The sequence below is a fragment of the Pararge aegeria genome, chromosome 3 (genome assembly GCF_905163445.1).
Source record: "Pararge aegeria chromosome 3, ilParAegt1.1, whole genome shotgun sequence".
Classification (NCBI taxonomy): Eukaryota; Metazoa; Arthropoda; class Insecta; order Lepidoptera; family Nymphalidae; genus Pararge; species Pararge aegeria.
The window spans coordinates 7,879,993-7,906,337 of NC_053182.1; the positions used below are offsets into that span (position 1 = coordinate 7,879,993).

Consider the following 26,345-nt stretch of genomic DNA (forward strand, 5'->3'; position numbering starts at 1 on the left):
ACATTTTATTGACATAAATACATACATACATAAAAAGTCATACTTTAAAAAAACTTATTCAAATAAACATTACTTGTAGTTACTCGTAGTAATGTTTATTATATATATATCATTGTTCCCTAACTCGTTCCAATAAAATTCAGTTTATAATTGCGAAGCTTTAATGGAAAATTGTATAATTCATTTCGTCTTTTCTTTTGGCACTTGCGTTCTTTCTCATTTTGAACCAAACTACATAAAAAAGTAAAAAAGCCATGTGTATAAATGTATAAGACTGGTAAGAAAAAAAATTAAGTAACGAAACGTTAAAAACCCATTTCAGGAAATTTAGATGTAATGTGTACGTAGGTACCTTCTCAACCCACGCTTCGGGTTCAAGTTCAACGACCCATCGTGTTATCTAGGACTAACGAAATAACGACTACGATCGTTTGTACAACGCATTCGATCCAGATCGGATTTAATTTATTAAAAAAAAACATTCATTGACTTGTCGCATTTTTACACAATCTTCTTATTTTTTTTAGTGGAGTTTGTTGTAAAAATAGAAATAACTAAACTAGTGAATAAAATAAAAAAGGTTTCCTTTATGTATGTAAATTTGAGAAAGTTTATCTTAAGTAGCATTACGTATTTATATTTACACAATTGCAAAAGTTACATACAGTACCTACTGACTTATTCACCAGGGGTAACGCCGAAGGGTGCAACTATCATACCTAAATCTAATTTTAGGGAAGTTTGATAAGGCAAACTATACCTAACTTTAGTTATATGCTTATAGCTCAGAGACGTGGAATTCGGTTTTTAGAAATTAAGCGGGAATCATGTTTATTAGGAGGTAAGAAGTTAATCCACGGTAAAATCGAGGGTGTTTTGCGTAATTAATTAGGATTTTCCGTCTCTCATGTATTTTCCTTTCGTTTAGATAAAGAAAGAGATCACTCTTAGTGCAAGCCTTTTGCCTATATTTAAAATTTGTTTCTATTCCGGTGTCATGTGTCTTTTTTTCGTAACAAACTACATTATGGTATAATCTACGTTATCATAAATAAAAAAAGAATGCCATACCATATTTTCGTCGCATTGGTAAAGTTGATGTGACGTGAAGGAGTAACAAACATACACACATACAAACTTCCGTAACTAGCTTCGGCTGTAGCCTTCCACCAGACCAATAATTCCCTCATATGCTTACTGTGACGTCTCTGAGGTACTTTGGACTGCGGGCATTCTGAGGTAAAACGACCTTTTCGGGGCGTATTTTCTCGGACTGGAATAGGAAGTAGTGCCCAAACGCTCTTTAATCGTTAGGTAAGTTACTTATCCAACGTTTTCCATTTTAGTTGATAAATCATGAGCTACGACAGGTAGGTAAGTACATCCCATAAACCGGGAGAATTTTGTCGGCAAAATATTTGTACAAGGTGATAAGTCCAAAATAAATTTTACGAATGGATATTTAAACATCAATATAATTCAGTTTCCCAAAGGGTGTCTTATCAATGTTATTTAGGTAGGTACTATTTGAAATCATGAAAATGTTAGATAAATTAATAAGTAAGGACGAAAAAAAGACGTAAAAGTACCAGTTGTAGATATTAGGTATACCAACATTACCACGTTTTTTAACCACTCCCAGGTTAGCCCTTATAAAAAAATCAACTAATGGTATGTATATTTCCCGTATCATTAAGATAATTTTAATTAATAGTGAAGACTTTATTGGCTTGTGTAATATCTATAATTAAGTTTATCCATTGTAACAACTTATTTATAACTGTTTGTTTTCCAAATTAAAAAAAAAAATCTTGACTAAATTTAACTCCTGACTAACACATCTCTTATGTATGTGTCTTTATAATCTGATTACTATCATCCGGACATTTGTTACAGACAATGAGCTGAATAACTATAATAGAGAATCATCATCATCATCATCATGGACTAAAGGCCTCTCCAAACTGGAGGATTTGTGCATAATCACCAATCTGTGCAGGCGGATTGGTGATAGCAGTAGATGGTAGCATTAGTAGCACATAGGACACTACTGCCCGCTCTCCGTTTTATTCCCTCAGTCGCCTCGTACGACACCCGCGGGAAATCGGGTTGCTGACAACTGTATTCTGATCTGCCGTCACCACACGACACAATAATAATTAATAATAGAGAATAGCAAACGAAAATGAATGTTTCAAACAAGGTGCGATTGAACGCGCCATCCCAGTGGCTTTATTAAAATGTGTTGGAAAAGGGTTTCATCACTATTTTCGTTATAACTCTTACAATGCCTATCCTTAGGTTTTTTATAACTCTTACTGGAGATTATCTTCGTTTTATATCATCTGCATACCCTGTGCATACCCTCTATGCACGCCACTGATAATAATAGAGAATAGCAAACGAAAATGAATGTTTCAAATAAGGTGCGATTGACCGCGCACATCCAAGTGGCTTATTAAAATGTGTTTTAAAAGATTTTCATCACTATTTCCGATAATTATACTGAACAGTTGACTTAAAAAAAAGCATTCGATTTTATTTAGGAAGTTGCAGGCTACATTTATTTATTTATTTATTCCCATCTTACATTTTTGTCATTACAGGAAAAAGTTATCCTAATGCGACAATGCAGCATGTAATGTAAATTTAAATAATATATATAACTATAGTGTATATGATAAAATCCAAATCGCTATATTTGTAAGTTCACTCAGAGTGCAACATCAACTACCTATTTAACTAGTTCTGGGACTTCCAGAGCTGTTAAATAATTTAGAAAAAAGCTAAGTATACTTCAGTTGGAAGCAGGTTATTATCTTATCTACGTAGCGTTGTGATTACTTCATTCGTTCAAAACCTGGTAGGACTTAAATAGAAGTGAAGATCTGAACATACAAATAGACTTGAAATCCCAAAAATGCTAAACGTGTGAAAGCCAAAGTGCTTACTGTAAATATCAAACACCGCGTTTTATCCTCATAATAACTACATAAAGTTAACTAAATAACATCGAGTCGCATTACACCATACAGATTCTCCTGCTTTTCGCGGAGTATAGCAAATGAAGCTTAATTTTCATAATTTATAATAACTAGGTATATCATGTTGATATGGTAGATATTCTATACAAATATAATTTTTATTTAACCACTCACACCTTAACAGGAAAATTATAAAAATATAACCTCGTTGAAATATATTTAAAAATATTGATAAAAGTTTCAAATGGGCCTTTGGAAATCTATTCCGATAAAGATGATTCTATGTTATTATAGTAAAGATACTAGAGCGTGGAGGTGGGAGCGATACCTAAAGTAAAGTCATAGTTATTTTGCTCCTATTGAATTCGGTATAATTCTAGATAAATAAGTTCTAATTGGTTCAACCTGCTGCCCGATTCACTAAGTTTTCCAACAAGTTGCCTCTCCTCGCCTGCATACAAAACGCAAACTTAATTTGATAGAGACAGTTGTCAACTCATACATCATAATGTGGGGTTAACATCTAGCCACCACTTAACACCTGTTGCAAAACTTAGTGAGTCGGGCAACTGTAGATGTAAAATTGTGGTCTAGGTGCCGAGAACGCCAAGAACTACAAAAAGTCTACTTAAGTACTTGGTCTTCTGCGGTAAAGCATTATCTAAATTTGGACAATCGAGCATAGAACAAACGTAACATGCTCATGTGATCGATTCCACAGGACCGATCAATCAACCCAGTCAACGTTGACAAAAGAAAACTGCTCATTAGCCGGTTAATGAATGCCATTTCCAAATTATAACTGATTAAAGTTATCTTTACTAAGAATTACACTACTATTATTTATTAGGAGTTAACTAGGTTTCAATACCTGCTTATTGCACAACCAACATCAAGCTAGTTGCGGCACGCAGGGAGTCGGTGGAGGAGACGCTACAAGAGATCTATGGATGTCCATGAGTTAAAACAATGACGTTGGATCACAACTGTAACATTTATTATATATTCTCTCGTGCTGAAAAAGTCATGGTCTGATTGGTTAAATAAAATATTGATTCTAGCTATCTACGATATGGCGGTAGCTGGAAATGTTTGTTCTTTGCAGATAGTAAATAAAAATACGTACAAGAGTGAACGGGTAATATGATTGAACTACTATGTTGCTTGTATCGTCCGATTTAACATTGAGATTGCTATGATGTCAAAGTAAAGTATTTATTAAAATTAATTATAATGTTACCTACGAATTGAAGTTACACTGAAACTTTATTTTTTGTATCGCGTTCGCCAAGGGTTTTCTACGTTTGTTTAAAAATGAACACTCAAAAAAGACAATGATTTTTATTTAGTTTTCAGTTGCGCTACTTTTATAAACTGTTCACTTAAATTAATGAAGTTACGGACCCTACGTAAGGACCTATGATAGTATTTTGTTCAACAAGAGAGTTACTTCGTAGCGTAGCGAGGAACATCTATACTCCTGAGTGAAGAGAGGTTTTCAGGGGCCCCAAAACGAAGGCAGCTTCAAATCTGATTTGAATACTCTGTATTTTACACCTCGCAAGGCAATAAAATCCTCTCTACTACTCTATGGGTCGCGCTTCACAGGCCCTGGTGAATAACAGGGACGCCATCATATGTTAGAGCTAGATAGCAATATTAGAATGAATATTACAATTCAGAATTCCGTGTGCGACGTTCCTTATTCAAATCATAAAGGCCCCTAGGGACTCTAGTACAACATTACTTACCCGCTAAGCCTACAGGATGTATTGATGTACTTGATCTTTCAATACCAGGCTATGTAATAAGGCATTGAAGAGCGAGTGGTGTGAAAACTATTTATTCAAACTAGATACCTAACACGAGGTGGGCTACAGCTTTTTCAGAGTTAAATAAAAAAATCTAAAACATATCACACAATGCACCCAAAACTCATTCTGGAAGTCATCTAAAAGTCCATCGAGGGACCGTTTACTTCTTCACGATACTGAAACATGACCGCACTGGACAAGGTATGTTCAAGACCTCAGAGTCACGGATATGAAAATGCTGGGGTGCAATGTTACGCAAAGTGACCGTCTCCGCAACCGGTGATATGTACTTGAAGTGTCTATCCTTGTTTTTGTTTTTCTGAACTTGATGTGGTGCACAAATAAAGAGCATAAATAAAAATAAATACGTTGCAAGAAACCCCATCTTATATGACCATGCTTCACACGGACCCCAAACCGATGCCATAAAATTGCCGTCTCGGAACAAACAAGCGGCCGCCAATAAAAAGCTCGCTAAACATCGTGATTTGTAAATGCTGATCCGAGAGCCGATAGAACCAAAAATTCGAATGCTCAAGACCGGTAAACTGGTGGATAGCGAGTGCTAAGTGGAAAAAAAGAAGTAAAGACATAGATTCTAAGATTAGAGTATTTGAGTAACAAATGTACCACCGTCCTATTATTTTGCGTCTTCTTCTTCTTCTGTTCCTGGGCCGTCTCCGTACTTAGTTGGGGTGACCATCCGTTGCACGTGTGGCCGCTACTGCGGATCCCCACTGGATCACTCTAGCCTCATTTTGCGTCTTAACAAAAGTTCTAAAAAAGCGGTGTATACTTTTACTACGTTAATAGATAATATTTCTTATTTGAAATAGATATGTATTGTATCTTGCTACTGAATGACGATTTAAGTAAACAAAAACAACTAGGTAAGTTAATATTTTCTCAGAACGGCTAATCCTGAAATATCAGATAAAAATGAGGTAAACAACTTAACCACAGCGCAATACCGATATGCAGTATTAATATAAGTATTTTCATGTACATAAAGAGCCCTACAATTGTTGAGCAATAAAACAACCATTACGAATTTTTAATGGCAGTAGAGCGTTTACGGTGAAGATTACAGGGTTCGAACAACAAAACAAACTTAATTCTTAGCTCTATTATTAGTTTAAATAGATGTTATACTGTCCCGCCGCACTTTGTCAAAAGGAGTAGCATCCTCCTTTACTTATAATTAAAAAATACATATATATTTTAATCACTTAAACTTTATATAAACTTAAACTTAATATCTATATATTAAGTTTAAGTTTATTTGAAAATGTATACATAACAGCTCTGAGAAAAATCTTCCCATTAATACGGTCAAACGAATGACATCAGCTCCTTTTCATTACCTTTTAATTTTTTTTCGCTTTGTAGATATCAGTACCTTTTCGGTAGGCAGCTATATTCAGCAAAGTCTCTCAACAGTTTGGCCTACGTAAAACATATAGCAAGACGAAAATTATGTATAACGCTCATATTCCGCTCCACCTTATAGTCGGGAGCTCTGCACTCGGGATTGAAGACGGGTATATCTAGGACACACAAATTTTGAAAAGGAGGTCAACCGCCGAATCCAACTCGGATGGGCAGTGTTCGGTAAACTTCGTGACACCTTTTCGTCCAAAATCTCTCAGTGCCAGAAGAACAAAGTCTTCGAACAGTGCGTGTTGCCAGTGAAGACTTACGGATCTGAAATGTGGTATCTTACTATGGGCCTCATAATAAGGCTCAGAGTTACTCACCGGGCTATGGAGAGAGCTATGTTGGGCATATCTCTTCGTGATCAAGTCAGAAATGACGAGATCCGTACAAGAACCAGAGTTACCTGCTATGCTGTTTAAGTGAGCGAGGCACATAGCTAGGAGAACCGAAGGACATTGGGGTTCCAAGGTGCTGGAATGGCGACCCCGCACGCGTAAACGCAGCGTTGGTCGGTCCCAAACGAGGTGGACAGACAACATTAAACGAGTCGCTGGGAACCGCTGAAAACAAGTACCGTGGATTTTCTAACTCCCTACAAAAGACCTATGTCCAGCAGTAAACTTCAATCGGCTGAAGTGATGATGATAATGATGACGCAGATATATAATACCTATATCAACGTTACCTTCGTCCGATTATCTATAAGTTTCAACAATATCATGATTGTTATGAAGGCAGTAGCGTGCACATGGTTCTTGACCAGAGTAGGCATAATGCAGGAATACAAAATACAAATGCAAAATCCTCCTTCTATTCGAGTTATATAAAAATTTTAGGGTAAGCAATGCTATTGAGCACGTATGTAGTGCACGCCTCCATGTGAAGGATCCTTATTTTCTAGATTGTCTTATTAGCTCCGGAACAGGAAAATTTATGTAGATCCGCTAGATCTAATTAATGGAACTTTCATTGACAGAACTCAGACAGTACTTCTGCCGCCAAGCAGCATTGTTGCAATACTGTGTTCCAGTCTGAATTGCTTGGTCGCAGGTACAGGAACCTTAAGAGCTACTTTGCAGGGTGACGGACCCAGGGCGGCACGTTTTAGGACGTTTTCCTCTTGCATGCCCTGCGAACTGTTCGTCGCTTTTGTGCGATGGTCCTCAGGCGGGCCATCTTCTTTGTCCGTCAATTATTAAAAAAAAAAGTTTTATTGGCTCTTTAACAGAAAAATTTATGCACCACTATAATACTAGCCTACCTACCTGCGTAGATATCACTGAAGATAATTGTTACAAGTTTAGACTTAATCAATAGATTAAGGGTATTATGGCCTATTATTGGCCTTCTATTATCCCTGTATACTGTAATATTGTATAAACAGATAACAATACCAACAAGGTCAATGTTACACTACAAAAAATACAATTAAAATCTTAAGGGACCTTGCGATTGTGACTGACCGTATGAAAGTAAAGGTTGTGGTCACACATCACTGAACACCAGTCTTTCCAATTTTAAATACAACTGGTTTCAATTAATTATCGGTTTAAACACTGCAAAGATCGGGTCAGCGGTTAGCAGAGGAACACGTGCGACCGCTGCCCGGCGATGTTCAAAGGCAGGACTTCACTCGTGGTCACACACTCACACCGTTTCCACCTCACCTCGCCTGGAAACACGCCAGATTCGATCCCTAACAGGGGAAATTATGATTTCTGAATTTTCTCTTAGCTCGTCTCATGGAGGCTTTCGAAGTTGCTAGTTACCACTTTATCGACTTTACTACGAACGATTTAGCTTTCCGGTTCGATATCGCTTGGAAAAAGATATATAAACAGGTTAGCCCGTTATCTTAGACTGCATCATAACTGGTGAGATTGCAGTCAATGATCAAAAAAAATATTTTCCTTTGTTTTGATTAAGTATTCGATTAAATAAATACATATTTTTAACAGTTAAAAATTATATTTTTTGATTAATTAACCATTCCAGTATTTTCTGCGAAAAAGTGGCCTTAACGGACGCAAAGCCAGGCAACAGTGGTTCCGTTTCTACATTACTAGGTAGGTACGTGTCAGAAGTCTTATTTTTTTCTCAGGGAAATACTTTATGAACCTGACTATCAATTAATTCTTATGATCAATGGAGTTAACCTACTGGCAATGAATATTGTATAATGAATTAATATATTAATATTGTCTGGGTTCAGCTGATGTGATCCCATTCGGTTATCAATATTAATTACAAATGTAAGTAACAAATTGCTTGTAAAGTTGTATAACGCATCACATTATAGTATGATGTCTTTGCCTATTTTATTACAAAGGGAATTAATGAAGTTATGGTTTAATAGATACTTAAAAAAAAGTTTAAGTGTCTATTTTTACAAGAGCAGATTTGAATTCAGAACGCTGAAAACAAATGCTATGTGGTCTGTGGCTCTACCATGCAATTTTCTATATCCCCCATTTTTTTAATGTTAAGTTGTTTAATAAAACTAGCCAATACTGATAATCCCCCAAAATCTAACCTTAATAGTATTTTTATCCCAAAAAATAAATAATAAATAATAAAGAAAACTTTAGTGTAAAGAATACATATTATATAGTCCTCCCAAATAGACCATCTATTTGGGAGGACTATATAATATGTATAATATATCAAAAATAGCAGAAAAATAGTGTGATTATATTAAAAATAAAATAATTTAGTACTTTACTATTAATTAATTCGAACAAATTAATTTAAAATTCAATAAATTAACATTATTTTCATATTCACTTTCAAATTAACATTCAAAACGAACACAAGGTAAAAAATAACTTTTTTTTAGTTTTTTTTAGTTGTATTTATTCCCGCTAGAATCGTTAGCTTTCCTGGGATGATTTTTTTTTTTCAGGTTATTAGGGTATGCAAAATTTCACAAAAAAAAAATTATCTGTCATAGACTAGCTCGTGTCCACCTGATGGAAAGTGTAGATGTGGGCTAAGATAGGACCCGCTTGCATAGAAGATGCAAGCCTATTCACTCTTGTTTTAAAGATTCCCAGGTTATAGATTCCCAGTATTAAGAAACACAGAACTCGAACACAGAAGAGCATTTCAAACCACAGCAGAAAAGAAGATGCAAATCGCAACATAAGGATGAAAACCCACCTTGTTGGTGTCTTGTATTATGATCCCGTGCGTTACTCTGGTTTTTTTTTGTAAATAGCGGTGCAGTGGTATAGCCGAAAAAAGGAAGCAAACAAACAAGTCATCAAACAGACACACTTTCGCACTATGTATTAGTAAGATATAGATAAATAATAATTGTTATTGATATATGAATAATTACATTATATTTTACAACATTGCCCGTACGATCTTTGGGATCAGATGTTAAAGAATGAACAGACCTTGTTTACCTATTGAACAATCTCTCGGAAGAGTAATAAAGGATAATATTTCATAGGCAGTGGCGTGCACAGTGTTTGTGACCAGGGTATGCATAAAGAAGGAAGATGGCATAAAAGTGAAAAATCCTTCGCCTTTATGAGTTATACGAAAAAATTAGGGTATGCAGTGCTTTTGTGCATGTAGGGAGAAATCGGTGGCGAGCACTTCATATATGCACTGAAACACTGCATATCATAAAGGGTAAAATTAGTAATGTATAATAAATAATAATTAGACGTATGATTAGCACATTTCTCTGCGAATAGAAGTTTTTTTTTAAATATTGTTGACAATCTCTCTTTGACCACCTGTTTTTGAAGCTATTTTTTAGATTTAGTAAATCACGATTAGTTTTTGAAATATTTGCAAAAAAAATCGAAACCCTCTTTTTTTTAGAACTTTTGTCATTTTTGCAAGCATAACTTGTTTTTTTTTCATACACATGCATTGAATTCATATGTTGCTCTGTATACACACGCATGTATATCCTGAGACTGCTGAAAAATGTTGTTGACTAAAGTTTCTTGGCGGCACGTCTTCGTTGGTACTAACTAGCCTCGGCCTAAGCTTCCAAACACAAATAAGTATAACTGAGTTCATTCAAATTACTGTACAAGAGCAGGTTTCTTTTACCGATGAGCTGACCTTAATATGCTTAGATGGACTATTAAAAAGTGGAGCAAGAAATAAAAGGTAGGTCGGCATTACCGTTAGCTTAACAATGTCTTGTTCATCTTAAAAACAAATATCCACAACGTTCATATTTAATGCGGAAGTAAATACGTAGTTATTTATTGTGACAGTGATAGTTACTATTGTTTGTCTGTTTGTGTAAAAGCAACAATTCATATTAATGTTATGCGCGTATGGCAATGTTATGATTTTGATACTGGAAAATATCATACGAGTTTGAACAGATATTTTATAAACGCACGCCAAGTACATCGATCCCCGGCGTGCCCCTATAACTTTTCATATACCTACTTTAACGGTGGTAGGAATACATCGTTAGGAAAGCTGCACGCTTTAGAGTTCTAACATGGGCTGGAGACAATTATCTCCCCGGAGAAAGGATAAAAATTTACCTTCTCCCACAGCTTTATCAACTCTCAGAGCACTGGCGCACAAGTTGAAATAATATCCAAATAATATATATGCAATAATAAACGGAGATAAACTTCTCCTATTCCATGTTTCCGTGCCTAGCAGGTGGACACGTTAATTATATCCCCTGTCAAGGGATTTCATCGGGGGATACCTGCCCGTGCTAGCCCAGCACTGCGGCAGGAGACAAAAATTATACCCCACAATTATATCCTCTGACAAGGGATAAAATTAGCGAAACGGTCGAAACCCGGCAAGAGAAATTTGAGAGGTCTTCGGCCGTGGCTATTTACCACCCTAGACACCTCTAAGCGATTGATTTTGTCGCGTGGGAACCATAATGTTGTGAATGGGATGTGTTAAGTCTATCAATCCACAGTTTACCAGCGTGGTAGACTACAGAGCTTCTCTTTCTGAGAAGAAACCCGTGCCCTTTGGTGGTACACGGCTGAATTTGTTGTACCTACACTCAAGACCAGGGTTGACCTCCTAAACCACATATTGTGCTGTGTTCGACGCGAGTTAGTATAGCCTGTATATCTTGCTACGTCGGTACTGTAGCTAAAGCTGCGCAGCCAATAGAGCACAATTGTCGGCTAATCAGGAAACGGATCATGACCTCAGAACAATAACTGTTGTTATTTTATGATCATGACTTTGTCGCTGTCAAAGTTAGGTAGTCTGTGTAATTTTTTTAACAGTTTACTACAGCAGTTTTGATGTCACACATATTATTTTGTTTCAAAATAAGTACCATAGCTTAGAGCAAAATTATTTGAATGTCAGTTGTTTTCCATATTTAACAATTGACGCACCAAGCAGCTTGCCCAGATGGTAAGTAGAAAAAAGAGCAAAACTACACAGGGCAGGCAAGGAAAACGTCCTACGAAGTTCGACAAAGACACAGGTCCATCAACCTGATGCGATACGATTCGATTTCAGAACGTTGCAAATTAAAACGCGACCTAAAATGCTACTTTTAAATTTTTTTTTGCCTTAAATTAAGCATACCCAAAACAATAATCGTGACAGGAATCGTAACACAACTATCTATGAACCTAGTATTTCTACATTATCACCGAATTTTAACAAATCATCTGCAAATTTGGTTCAGATTACCTAACTGTGTCTTCTTTTTCCTAAGATAAGAATATAGGTAAGAAAGAAATAAGAAATACATAATTTTATTCGCTTTGAAAAGCTTCACTAATAATCTATTTTGTTCGAACTTCATTTGGAATACCTACTCAGCATTTTAAGAGTAAAAAAAATACAGCACTACCCCACCGATAATATTTTATTGCAGGATTTGCAGCTAATTGGTTGTGGGTCATGAGCTTAGGCATTTTAAAAGAACATCATTTTTGTCCATTAAAATACTTTCAAATGGAACCTAAGTACTAACCTAATAAACTCATTCATAAATAAACAGTCTACCACGTGTGATAACGTCCCGACAAACCTACTTGTTCGCTACAAACAACGTAAATGTAAAAGGAATGCTACCATTACCTACCTAATGTGGCTGTTATAAGTGCTTTGGCTCTTGGGCAGCCAGACTGATAATATACGTACTTTCACACTCGTAAATCGCATTAATGGCCGCGAGCTACGTAAATACAGCACTTTATCAGTATCGGCATTAGAACCGGCCTCGGAGACACCAGCGAGCGCCAGGTGAAAGTCTCAGACGCACACTTGGCTTCCAGTTACAAAGACGTCAACCGAACATTAAGTCGGCTTGCGATTTCGTCGCCGATTATCGCGGATAAATAAACAAATAAGTGCGGTCATTTTATGCGCAGACGCATCGTGCGGTACCAAGACGCTCGAGTTGTTCTGGGCCGAACGTCTGATAGTGTTGCGCGGAGGCGCGAAATCTGCGCCAGCGCACTACCCGCCTCAGTCACTTATAATGTTGACAACGTACGCCATCGTCTTCCTTGCGGCGAGCGCGATCGCCGCTAACAACCTCCAAACTCTGGAATCTGATAATAACAACACACTACCTGCCGAACAATATTTTATTGATAAGATTTTCAACAAATATGGAGACAAAGGAGTCATCAGTTTTGAGGTTTGTACATTTTTTTATTATGAAAGCTAGATATACGGCCCGTTCTTAAATTTTCATATCAAAACAAACTAAAATCTCAAATATTGGTTTATAATTATAGGTAGGTTCATAATACCTACTTACCTTATAACGATTAAACGGTAATTTGCGATAATATACTTTACCTGTGCAACCAATAGAGTTTTAAAGTTTCTATTCTCACCGTGGTAGGTATAAGAAAGGCCAATCTCACATATCGCTATTCAAGCTCATCGGAAAATTTCTAAAGGTCTATTTTCTAAATCGCCTTTCCCTATTTTGTAAACGGAAGTTCATCGAACTAATGTTACACAAATCGATTGGTTATCTTAATCGAAAAATGCTTATCTTATTTAGTTTAAGTTTAATCTATTAAATCGTACCAATACAGTTATCGTCTATGGCTTCTTTACAACAATTCCGTAATTCCATAATTTGGTGTTTTTTTATCTATTAGTTACGGTAAATTAAGTCCTGTCCTACCTACTTGAGTTGAATAATTTAATTGTATATTGACTGTTTACAATATTGGTACTTATGAATATAAGGAGCACATAAGTACTAACTTACCCAGGGGCGATAATATATATATATATATATATATATATATCAATAACAAATGCTGCCTAGGGAAAGTATTAGGTATATTCGTGCCTAAAATTGTCTTAATATTTATTAAAAACAGATACTTCCGCAAATTACTCACAAATTATTCTACACAAAATACTCAGGCCCACCGCGTCACATCGCGTCGTCCGCACACATTTTACTTCTTTTGAATCCTAAAGAGCCTAGGCTCATCGCACCGCAATGTTAATTAAACTCTTATTTTTCTCAAAAATATCGAATGCAAAACTATTTTTCAAATTTGACTGGTATTTTACGAGATTGATACGTTCAAACACACAATCAATCTAAAAAAAAACAAACAGCTTTATGAATACAATAGATATAGATTGATTGCATAAACATAAATAAAAATAAATTTCAATGGATTTGAGTAGGTATAATTAGTAATTACCTATATGAAACATCGTTAAATTAGCAAAGCTTTGTTTTAGCCGTTACATATTTGACTGATTAACTAACGAGTTTCGTAATGGACAACATTTAAAGATTCAGAAACCATTTTCTTTATACAAATTATTCATAACAAAAGGGATATTACAAATCGAGGGAAAAAAAAAATATATGGCAACCGCTATTTAGATACCTACCTTAGTAAGTACCTACCTACTTACCCAAGCAGCCATTTAATTAATAAATGTTTGGGAAAAATTAACTAAAGTAGTGACAATAATTGTTTAGTAAAAATTCAAATATAAAGTTATCGGCTGTAAGTGGGAAATAATTAATCAGAACTCGGGCTATTCTACACAATATACACCGACTCGCCGAGTCGCATCGCCGTCCATTGTATTACTTCATTTTCTTGGCCCCTAAAGGTCGAAGCCTTTTGTTAAATAGCCTTTAATAATGAATGAATGAAAATAATAATGGAATAAAAGAATATCAAACACAGAGAAGGTTTTTTAAATCTGTCTGGAAATAGTCCTGTAATTAGTGAAAAACCTAAACACAAGATTCATTTCTAGATTTAAACGTACAGGTCAAAGGATAATGAACATGATACACCTACGTGATATTTGAAGATTTATTTTTTATGTTTTTATTTATGGATTTTTATGATTTATGAGTAATTAGTGAAATTTTAAACGAAATCTTAAACATTTAAATTTTAAAATACAATTTACTCAACTACAACTCTTTATTTATTAATTACGTGTATTTTTATATTAGACGATGGCACATGATGTGTTTTATAATTGAGTATTATCAAACATACATTCATTCTTTATTATGTAGCGAAGACGCGGACGGCATGCGACGATGACAATCTTCGCTACTGTAGATTGCGGAAAGGGAAGTTGCAAATTTAAATCTAAGCAGGATGAGTCGGTCGCGGTTCATGGGCTTCTTATTTTTTTAATGCATTCTGCCTTTTTCAATTATTTCGACACTTTTTTAGGATAATTAATAGCTGGACGTGCAAATGTGAGCAACTTAGTAGCATAAAAATAGGAGTCAAAGATATACAACGTGTAACCGAATTATAAAATAAAGTTGAACGATCTCTCACAAGATAGAAAAATGAATTTAAAAATGTAAATTGTTGATATTGGAAAAGAGCAACTGCTGAGTTTCTTGCCGGCTTCTTCTCGGTAGAATCTTCCGAACAGGTGGTAGAGTCACTACACACAGACAGACAAGGCCTACTTGAAATAAATGAATTTTGATTTTTTTTTGATTCATAAGTATATTTCAAAGGAATCACCCTTTTAAGATATTAAATCAAAAGAACCATATTTATTTTTCCATACAAACGAAATCAAAACATTCTATATGTTTCCTTATGACAACCCTATTGAAGATAGAAGACCGACACCCGCATAGTACCTACGCTACGCGACGCGTGACTAAGAGAGTCACATGATTTTAATTTTGCATTTTATGTTAGGACTGTATCTACATGTGATGTCTATTATTATCCGTTGATTTTACATTTTATGTTTAAATAAATAAATGCCTACTTCATACTTAGTAAATGGCAAATTCTTTACATAAATCTCTAAATATTTTCGACGTGAAGCATTGTGAAAAGGTTGTGAAAATGTACCAGAAAATATATGGCAATATTAATGATACACCTACATATACGTATTACCTACTCAACCGCGTCTTGAACGGAAGTATCTTACCTAGTAATTATTTATCTTATTATTGTCTCACTACCAGTGAGATGTTAATACTTTTATACTGCACTGTACTGAAAGAATCTGTGAGTATGTGTGAGTGAAGTTAAATCTCTGTAACTATACAGACTTCTACTTTTACTTAAATCTTAGACTTAAGTAAGAAAAAGTATATTTGGTAGATTCGCTTTTTTGTCTTTATAGTTTAATCATAATAATTATCAACCCATTAACGCAGGGGGATTACGTATCTTGCCACAGGCGTAAACCTTGCAATCTCTGCTGTCAAACGTCACTTTTGTTTATTAATTGTGTGGAAAAGTGACGTTTGACATCAGTGATTGCAAGATTTACGCCTCTCGGAATCCTGTCGCGAGATACTTAATCACCTTGCCGGCCTACTACAGAGCACGAGTCTCCTCTCAGAATTAGGAGCATTAAGGCGTACACCATGCTGATCAAGTGCGGATTAAGGGAATTCACACGCTTTTGTGAACACTACATAATATATAGTTGCTTAAAACGCACATAACCTCGAAAAGATTGATTATTCCTTTGGTACCGATTGGATCGAACTGGGTCACCCGGCACCCCTATCCGCTAGGCTAGCATCGCATTAAAGTTTAATACCTCTAGAAATAATAACACCTCACTGCTCTAGATACTCAATTAATAATCGAACTGTAAATAATTTTAATTTAATTATTCTTATCACTGATGATTTTCACTCTCCCGCAATAAATACTTGATAATGTAATCTCTTATCATTAAATACCTAGCTACTTATAATACCTACCAATAAAATACCGCGAGAACAGTCCATTTACGCGGTAGGAAGGCTCTGACCACATATACCTAATTTGCTTATGACTATATAAATATATCTCCCTTATATAAGAATAACTATTTTGGGATTGGGCGGGCGGTGCCCCTTGCTCAGGTAGGTATAGTGAAGATTTCTTTTTGACAGTTCGGTCTATGAACGTAAAACCTACTTCAAATTAAAAACAAACCATTCTGTCCAGTTTTTCTTCTTTAGATGGGATGGGAGCCTAAAGCTTAAAGCGTAACCAACCAACGTGTAGGTAATTATAACTTGGCACTACCATATTATTTGCGGTTTAGTGGTCCCTCGCTACTTCGTCCGCGCATTTTTGCATTGAGTAGCGTGGTCGTGGTAGCTACTGGTCGTAGCGTGTTTTTATATAGCCTTAATCCAATAAATAGACTATCCAATATAAAACAAAAATCCAATTCGAACGAGCAGTTCCTTAGATTAGCGCCTTCCTTAACTTAACAAACTCAAAAGCTTGTTTAGTTGAACTTAAAAAATTTTACTCGCGATGAAATTATGAGTGTGGTTCGGTTAGTACTACATGATTTATTTCCCGACTCTCAAATGGAGGATTATATTTTAACTGCATATGTATGTATGTATTTGCATGCCAATTTGGCTATATTACCAGGTTTCAAATGAGAGAATTAAATGATTAGGATTGAATAAGAAATAATGTTCATTTTATTGTAAAAATGTATCTATAGTAGATGGTAATGTTATTATTTGGTCCTACGGGAGTTCCAACCATATATAAGCCAACATAGATTATATTTTCTAAATAGATTGACATGTTAAACATAAAAAAAACCGTCTAATAGAATTAATATCACTCAAAAGATTACGACCCATGTCGTGGTTCCATACCTATCTCGTACTGTCTCTATAACCATTCGTCCAAATTACATGAAGTAAAAGGGAAAAGTCTTTTGTTTTGAATACTACGTTTGTTCTAAGTACTAAGACTATAAGTTTACTTTTCTTAGTGAATATTCTTTTATACTCTGACAATAGATAAACTTAAGTACAATTATTGATTAATGACCTTATTGGTAAAGATTTAATATATTTTTATAATATAAAATATTACTTTTTTTACTTAAATATAAGCTCAGGTTCTAAAAATTTCTATAGAACTCAATCATATATCTCTCACCACTTTTTTTTTTTTCAATCCTAATTTTAAGAGATGATTCGCTGGGCGAATATGCCTCTCTGTAGTGTTACATTACTTATAACTACATACATTACGAGTACTACATACAGCAGTAGCCAGGACTGTCATCGAGAGAGTAACTGTTATTGTCTCTTCTCGATACCAATCCCAACCAACAGCAACAGTTTCCTTGCTGTCATAAGAAACGTTTACATTCGACCGTTTTCATCAGACTTACTTTGCAAATCCGAGAACCACGAAAAGTTCTTTTCAGTTTTCAGGTGAATATATATTGCAACCACAAATAATGTGGCTTATATTGGTGAAAGAATTTTCAAACTCGGTTCAGTTGATCCAGAGATCACCCCCGACATTATCACAAACTCACAAATTCACAAACTTTACGTCTTTATTATATCTATTAGTATAGATACAGATAAAGAAGTATACCTTGATTGAGATTCTGTTTCAGAATTATTATAATCGTTATTTTCAGCGGTCGAAATACTTTTGCCATATTAAACAGACATTTAAAAATAATACAGCTTTAGAGTTGGTTGTACACCATATGAAAGAGTTAATTTCACGGTTTAGCATTAAAAAATAATTTGTTTGTGATTGTACTTTTGCCGTATAGCGAATCTATCTAATCACGTACCATGTGATGAGCCCAGAATCTGTCCAATACCGAATAAAGGATCTATATGAGAAGCTAAACACATACGTAATATTGTTCGCTAAGTCGCAACAGGTGTTCACTGCCAGCCAAACTTTTTGTTTTTAATTTTGGTATCGAGCTCATAAAACCGACACTATGCCTTAGAGCATTGTTCTCGAGAATAAATCGTTTGGTCACAACTCTCATGTAACAAGGGTTGCCACTTGAGAGTAACTTATGCCTGTTTGTTATATAAGAATAACAGCTTTCTACTAAGTTAATTTTGGAAGAATGTCTGAGATAAGGTATCTAACAAAAGAAACAATTTTCAAAACTTTTTCCGGATAGTCAAAGATTATGGTATAGGATTGCTGATTTTGACGGGGCTGGCTTTCAGCCCATGTAATAGGGCATTGATAGCAAATTTTGGGGCAAATAAGAACACTCCATTAGTAGTCCGCCATTACTCCACTTTTATTAATAAAGGTTTAATACAACACCCAAACGTACTCACTTAGGGAAAATATTTTATAATTTTTCTTTCATTGCATGCTATACATAATTATGATACGAGTGACAACCATAAGAAAACGTCTCAAGAGAAACACACTATTTGTTAAAAAAAAAACAAATTAAAGTGCCATCATATATTCAGCAATTAACAACGATTTCGATATTTAAAATGCCATCAAATTTACAGCTCTGAAAGTAGTTTCATCTGATAAAGCCTAACTTTATATTAGTGCCGATTCACTTTTGCACAAATATCTGAACTAAATGGTCAGGGCTAAAAAAGTGCGGACAGCCCATGAGATTATTAAAATGTTAACACAAGTTTTTGACAGGTAAATTTAGTTAATTTAGAGATTTAGTATAACAGAACTGGCACCAATTCAACAGTCATTTTTTAGTTTAGCGATTTTGGGTACAGCATATCGCACACCTCGTTGGTTTAGTGATTAGCATGTTTAACTACGTATCACGAGGGTTATAATTCCGATTTAATTTCCGAAAACAATTAAGATTAAGTTATTGTGTTTTTTCTGTTAAAGAAATTTCAGTACCAGCCCGGAGTTAGGAAATTGGCAAATGTCGTTAAAGCCCACTTTACCGCGTTGGAGCGGCGCGGCGTGGTGTTTCTATGCTCCGAAACCGTCTCTCCTATGAGGCGTGCCCTGTGCCCGGCAGTGGATCGTTATTAAGCTGCGGATGATGATGATATAGCACACTAAATAACCTGATTTAAATTTTCAGGGTTTCGAGCATCTCCTGCACAGCCTGGGGCTCGGTGGGCAAGTATTCACTTCCCCGCACGACATCGCCCTGCACCGAATCAACGGCACATTCCGGCAGATCCACGATACACAGCACCGACATAAAAGATCTCCGTCAACAAGTTAGTAAACTTCTTTAGCTATGTCCCGTGTGTAGGTCGCTTTTATAGTATAGTGCTAAGATTTGTAAAAATATGAAGTTATGGTAGTCGGTTCTCGCAGACTACCTACCTATCTGGATGGGCTTGTATTTGAAGGCCAACCGACCGAAGTTATGTTCGAGTGTTTTGCTCAGCGAACGAAATGTTTGTGAAGTTTGCATGAAGTTGTAAAATTTTGACTTATGAAATGACAGATTAGAAGTTAAAGATTAACGCTATTCATTAACGTATATAGATATGGCGTAAAGTCATCATGAAAACTACCACTAAGGCTACGAATAAACAATTTGAACGTACCTAATACAACTTTAGAGTAGAAAAAAAACAATCTATAGATACTTGGTATTTATACTTGGAATTGGCCAGTTTAGAAAATTACGTGCGACAAAAAAAGTAAAAGACGGAAATTGTACTCGCAGTTTTTAGGGATATATTAGTCAGATCAGCGCAGTACGGTACGGTAGAGTGTTAAATAATCATTGTTGGGTCCCACGACTGCTCAGAGCTGACCTTCATGGTACTCAGTCACATTATTCATTGTTTGACACATACCTAGTCTACACAAATAATAACTGTCTTGCAATACAATCGGTTGTCCGCACTAATTCATAATATAAATTACATCATACAATTTGTTACGGAGAGTTCAAATTTTTGGTAGTGATATACCTATCGAATTCATGCGACGGCAAAGTTAAACACGGGTATTTTAATAGGTGCCTTACCTTATAAGATATGCTTTGCCAAAATCCAGATATAATCCCCATCAAATCATGTCATGACAATATATACTTTGACAATCGTCCAGGCGGAGGTTGTCAAAGTATATATGTTGTAGTTGTCGTATAAGTGGAGAGTCCCGAATTTAATCCCCGACAGGGGGGGGGGGGTTCAATTTGGGTTGAACGATCCGAAACGAAGCCGCGTAGAAACTGAATACTGTTTAAGGGAATGGATTGATAGACCTAACTGGGACGGCCGATTGGCGCAGTGGGCAGCGACCCTGCTTTGAGCTAAGGCCGTGGGTTCGATTCCCACAACTGGACAATGTTTGTGTGATGAACATGAATGTTTATAAGTATATATTATAAGTATTTATGTATATTATTCATATAATTATTCATCATTCATCTCACAAGCTATGCTTACTTTGGGGCTAGATGGCGATGTGTGTAATGTCATCTCTCCATATCATCGCTTGCCATCAGCTGAAATTGCAGTCAACGGCTAACTTGAAGTAAAACAAATAAAAACCACTATCTCTTGAACTCTAGGCATCACTGATCACAATAATTAATTGAGGGCACATTCTAAGGCACGTTTAAGCAGAGTAATATATTATGAACAATCAATGCGATAAAGTATGCTTTCATGCGGAAAAAGACACTCGAGGATAAAACTTTCTACTTTATTAGGTAGGTATACCTATTTAATGACAACGGAAAATTTAAATTTCCAAAAAAAAAAATAACCCAGTACACAATAAAAGTTTGGACTTTAGCTTTAAAAATGTAAAAAATTAAGATTCGCAAAAAATAACCCAGTGGAATAACTGTTGGGCTTTTCAAAGAGAACGTGCTAAGTATAAATGACTTACTTGCTAAGCTAAGAAAAGTTATGCATTTTTTGCCCGTTAATAGAACTAGACTGACGGTATATTCATAGCTGTGACCAATCTCTGTTGATTGCCTTTCGTCCTCGATGACGGTCGATGATCTAAACGAGTCTTATCCGCTGTTTTCGCCCAACTTTAGTCAATCCGTATCACTACCGCAGTGAACATACAATCTGTTAACCTATTCAAATTTACTGGAATTTTTAGTTGTAGTAAAGAGCTATGTTAGGAGTAGGTACGTCGTAGTCAAATCAGAAATTACGAGATCCGTAGAAGAACTTGAGTTACCGACGTAGCTCAACGGGTCGTGAAGCTGATGTGGCAATGGGCGAGGCATATAGCTCTGAGAACCGATGGACGTTGGGGTTCCAAGGTGTTGAAATGGCAACCCCGCACCGGTAAACGCAGCTTTGGGCGACCCCACTTGGACAGACGATATCAAACGAGTCGCGGGGAGCCATTGAAAACAAGCGGCCTAGAATCGTGGAGTTTTTATTGCATGCATAAGCATTGGAAGTCCAGGTTGAAGTTATGATGATAATGAATAATAAATCTCTCTGTAACAGTTTATTCGGGGAAGAACTACCACCATAGTTATTTCCGCTGCTAAGCTACATTGTTGCAAGGCACAGGCACAGGTAAATACAGGCATTAAGGCAGGGGCTTAACACCTACACCTCAATTTGATGGTCACAGGGCGGTACGTTGGAGGACGTGTTCAGGCGGGCCGTAGGCTTTATCAATTATTACTAGTATAAAAAAATAATAGCTTCCTCTTTAAATGTTCTAGGGAAACGAAAAAAAAAAAAGAACTTTACACTACTATATGTATTAACGTTACACCGTTTTCTGTCTGTGATTTTTCTCAGATTCGACTTTTATTAAATTAAAGCTTTTATTTGAATGCAATAATAGATAAGCTCTTGACGATCAGAGACGATAATATTCAATTCAAATATTAATTTCTGTCCCATTATAAGAACCAGTTCGGTGATGTTTTCACATAAAATTTAAATAGGAGATGTTTTCTGTTACAAAATCAACCATAGGAAACCACTAGGATCTATATTTACGTAGTACTCACTGGAGTACCTAAGTATTATATCAGATTAAATAATTATTCTATAAACCGAGACTTACATATTCATGTCGTGTATAGGAAGACATATTGGTAGGTACACATTTACACAATAAGACGGTCAAGCGTGTTCATCGTATGAGAGTCCGTCATTATCCTATTATGGCTCTGTGACGCTCAATACACCGGTAGCCATGCAGTCAGAAAATACAGCTTTGGTTTGAAACTACACTTTGTGCCTTAAAGTAACGCTGTATAAAAAAATATATTAAATTTGTTATAAGCTCTCACCTGACATTGGCGCCGATTTTCTTGTACAAAAATCTCTTAACTAATTTAAAAGCTCCAAAACTGTCCTTTTCTACAAAGGAAATACACTACTGTAAGACCTTTATTTTATACAGCAACAATGCCAGACATTTAGGTATATAATTCCGTTGGGGGATATGTGGGACATATTTACTAGAGTACGGGATATACGTATTCACCGCGCTCCCGCCAAGGTTTTGACCCACCAATGTATAACGGGTCAAATGAAAGAGATTAGTGTACAGCATCTACTTAAATGAAACCAATGTTCCTTTCGAAATTAACTCCAAAGAAATACCTTGCTAACCGTTAATTAACGTAGGTTTGTTAACTAGATTTCCAATTCTTATGTCGTAAAGGTTAACAACTACTTAATTGGGAAGGATAATATCAATAAGCCTAATTGTTGACACAGAATACTACTCTCATAGGAAAAAGGGATTCGGACAAACACGCTGTTCAAATGCCCCCAAAATTTTCTCTTCCTTAATAACGTAACGGCTCAATATAATCTTGCTCCCCTAGCCACAGTTAAAACAAATCTGGGCCTTAACTGTTATTCGCTTGAAAGAATTGCCAATGGAATTATTTCCTTTATTCTAGTTTCAACCTAGTTTATACTTACATCCCCAAAAATAATATAAATACTTATGTAGCGAGTTCGATATTTAATTGCCATCTTTTCTTTTCCAGCAACACCTATTCTGAAAAAACCATGCCTGTCACCGAGGGAAATACTAGAAGCTTACGGAATGGAAAGCGAGCCAGGCGTTATAAATATAAGACCGAAGACATTTTTAGAAATGTGCCCTGCACTTGTTTACCAATTAGACCAAAGAACCTGTTACAAGACCGAAGCACCGTCCCCGAAGCTCGATCGAGTCTGGAGTAAGTAACGGCTTATCTGATCGTATAGACGTTCTCATAGGTATTCAAAACTTCAACATTTATGTGCATATTATCTATTTGGGTTCATACAAAAATCGCACTTATTTATGAGCACTTCTCGATTTTCCAATTTTTCAGGCCTTTAACCTTTAACTTTAATCAGGCTTTTAAAAACGTTATAAGGAAATAGCCAAATTTATCCGCACGTTTTTGAGCGCTTACTAAAACCCGATTTATATTTACATTTTAGTTAATTATTTTTCATTACGTCATAGGGTATTATTTTCTATTTAGACATTATATTAATTATGCAGATGGACAAGGGAACAATTTTAAGGCATATCGCCTGAAAGACAGCGCTGTAGCAGTGAACCGCTACTACAGGATTAAGCTAAGACGTTACCCTGTTTGGGATTAAATAACACCATATATAGTCTGTAATTTATTTTTGAGTTTAAATAGTTTTATTTTCTTTTTGTATTGTGATTAGTGTTATTGTATTATTAATTAATCTTCATTTTGTTTCAGCATGGATATATGCCTCATTGAGTATTCTGGTCATAAGTGCAACGGGACTATTGGGCGTAGCTATAGTACCGATGTTGAAATCGGTAATATTTAGTCACGTAATACATTTTCTGGTAGCAGTAGCAGTAGGAACTCTATGCGGAGACGCACTGCTACATTTGATGCCCCACGCTCTCAAATCGCACGGAACACCGAATGAGCCTCAGGAAGAAACCGAAGTCATCCTCAAGTGCAGCGTAACATTTCTCACTATTCTCTTGTTTTATTCGGTCGAAGCGATCATGCAAACTCTCAACGGAGGTCACGCCCACTCCCACGATGCCCCAAGTAAATCTGTTGAAGAAATGAAAGTGGAATCTACAAAGCAGGTAGAGGCAATAGAGCTTGGTGCAATGATGCCTGGATCGCCTCCACCGCCTGTAGAACGTCCGATGACATCTACTGCGCTCATGGTTATCGTTGGTGATGGGTTACACAATTTAACTGATGGTCTTGCGATAGGTGCAGCATTTAGTGGCGATCCCGTGACAGGATTCGCCACAGCACTCGCAGTATTCTGCCATGAACTACCCCACGAATTAGGAGATTTTGCAGTATTATTACGTTCTGGTATGAGTATTAGGCGAGCTTTGTATTACAACTTGCTCTCATCAGCTCTCAGTTTTATGGGAATGGCGGGTGGAATTTGGCTTGCTGAGGATCACGAATCAGCCTCACAATGGATTTACGCAGCAACGGCTGGAACGTTCTTTTATATCGCTTTGGCGGATTTGGTGCCAGAACTGAATGAAAACAATAAAGGGAAAAGTGTTCATTTGATGCTTGCAATCCTCGGTTTTCTAACCGGTGGAATAATTATGCTGCTAATAGCACTTAACGAGGATGCCATACAATACCTTTTCCGAAATTCGGAACAATAGATGTTTAATTAAGTATAGCGTACTGTGTTATGTGATAACTATCAGTACCTTCTCATGGTTGTTCAAATAGTTTTGTCATAGTACTAGTATTCGGTTAAGTCGATAAGTTAACTTAAATAACTACTACACGAATTAACTGCTCAATCAGTTTTTAAAATTAAAACATTCCCAGCAATATTATGGTACCTATCGTCTATAGGTAGGTAATAGATATCTTAAGAGTATAGTAAATTAAGATTATGAAGTTGTTCCTAACATAAGTTTTGTATAATAATTTATTTTCGTAAACGTGAAACGCGAATGAGAACCTTTCCCCAGAGAAACAGTTATTTTCAGTATTTGTATCTTTGATAATTTTATGATTTTTATGTTTTTATTATTATTGTTATTTGAACTATTTTTATATGCAGCAAACTTTTGATATAGGTAGTAGATAAGAAGCCATCCATACATTTGATGAATTTTGAACCAGACCTTGTCACAGGTTTAGTTGGGTTACATTTTTAGACCAGCCTCGGGTGACGTGTGTAGTAAGAAATATTTAATTAAATTAAAACTAATTCTGAATATATATTTTCAAATCTTTTTGCATTTATTCAACAATGTATCGGACATTTAAGAAATTTTACAATAGATAACAAATCAACAAGTACAAGATAAAGTGCAATTCTTATTTAATTCGTGATTTTATGGAGTTTTGCTATTTTAATAGTACGGTCACTCCGCCAATGTCGCTTGTTATGGAGCAGATAAAGTTCAGGTTAAGAGGCTCCTCCTTTTGTCACAACATATCACAGTTTGTTGACCCCACCCTTTTTTAACGTGTGAGAAATAGGACTGGTGTGTATTGCTAATTGTAAATATAATTAAGATGTATGAAATATGTGTAGAATTAAGGCTGTGCTGCGTGCTATTGTTTTTAATTATTGTTAATTAAAATTTTATTGCATGACAGAATTGAACAAATAAATAATTGAATATAAATAAATAAATAAATAAATATATACGACAATACACACATCGCCATGTAGCCCCAAAGTAAGCGTAGCTTGTGTTATGGGTACTAAGATGACTGATGAATATTTCTATGAATAATATACATAAATACTTATAATATACAGATAAACACCCAGACACTGAAAAACATTTATGTTCATCACATAAATATTTTCCAGTTGTGGGAATCGAACCCACCGAATGAAATCTTGACATTCTTCGTCGTTTTAATTTAACTATGCCGTTTCTGTCACAGGAAGAAGTGACTTAGAGCGTAGATCCTACACGCTAGTGGTTTG

General features: G+C 35.7%; 1 protein-coding gene across 1 annotated transcript; it reads left to right on the forward strand.

Moving 5' to 3' along the window:
• The first annotated feature begins 12,362 nt into the window (after nucleotides 1-12,362).
• On the forward strand, nucleotides 12,363-25,194 carry LOC120637307 (zinc transporter ZIP10). Its single transcript, XM_039909088.1, has 4 exons — nucleotides 12,363-12,857; nucleotides 19,532-19,673; nucleotides 23,408-23,602; nucleotides 24,131-25,194. Exons 1-4 carry the CDS (start codon nucleotides 12,696-12,698, stop codon nucleotides 25,048-25,050), a joined length of 1,419 nt encoding a protein of 472 aa, XP_039765022.1. The 5' UTR covers nucleotides 12,363-12,695; the 3' UTR covers nucleotides 25,051-25,194.
• The last annotated feature ends 1,151 nt before the right edge of the window (nucleotides 25,195-26,345 follow it).

Excerpts from the sequence above, each read along its gene's own strand:
- LOC120637307 (XM_039909088.1), top strand. The coding sequence starts at position 12,696 with ATGTTGACAACGTACGCCATCGTCTTCCTTGCGGCGAGCGCGATCGCC. Across the intron at positions 12,858-19,531 it reads AAGGAGTCATCAGTTTTGAG|GGTTTCGAGCATCTCCTGCA; the intron begins GTTTGTACATTT and ends TTAAATTTTCAG. Across the intron at positions 23,603-24,130 it reads GAAGCTCGATCGAGTCTGGA|CATGGATATATGCCTCATTG; the intron begins GTAAGTAACGGC and ends ATTTTGTTTCAG.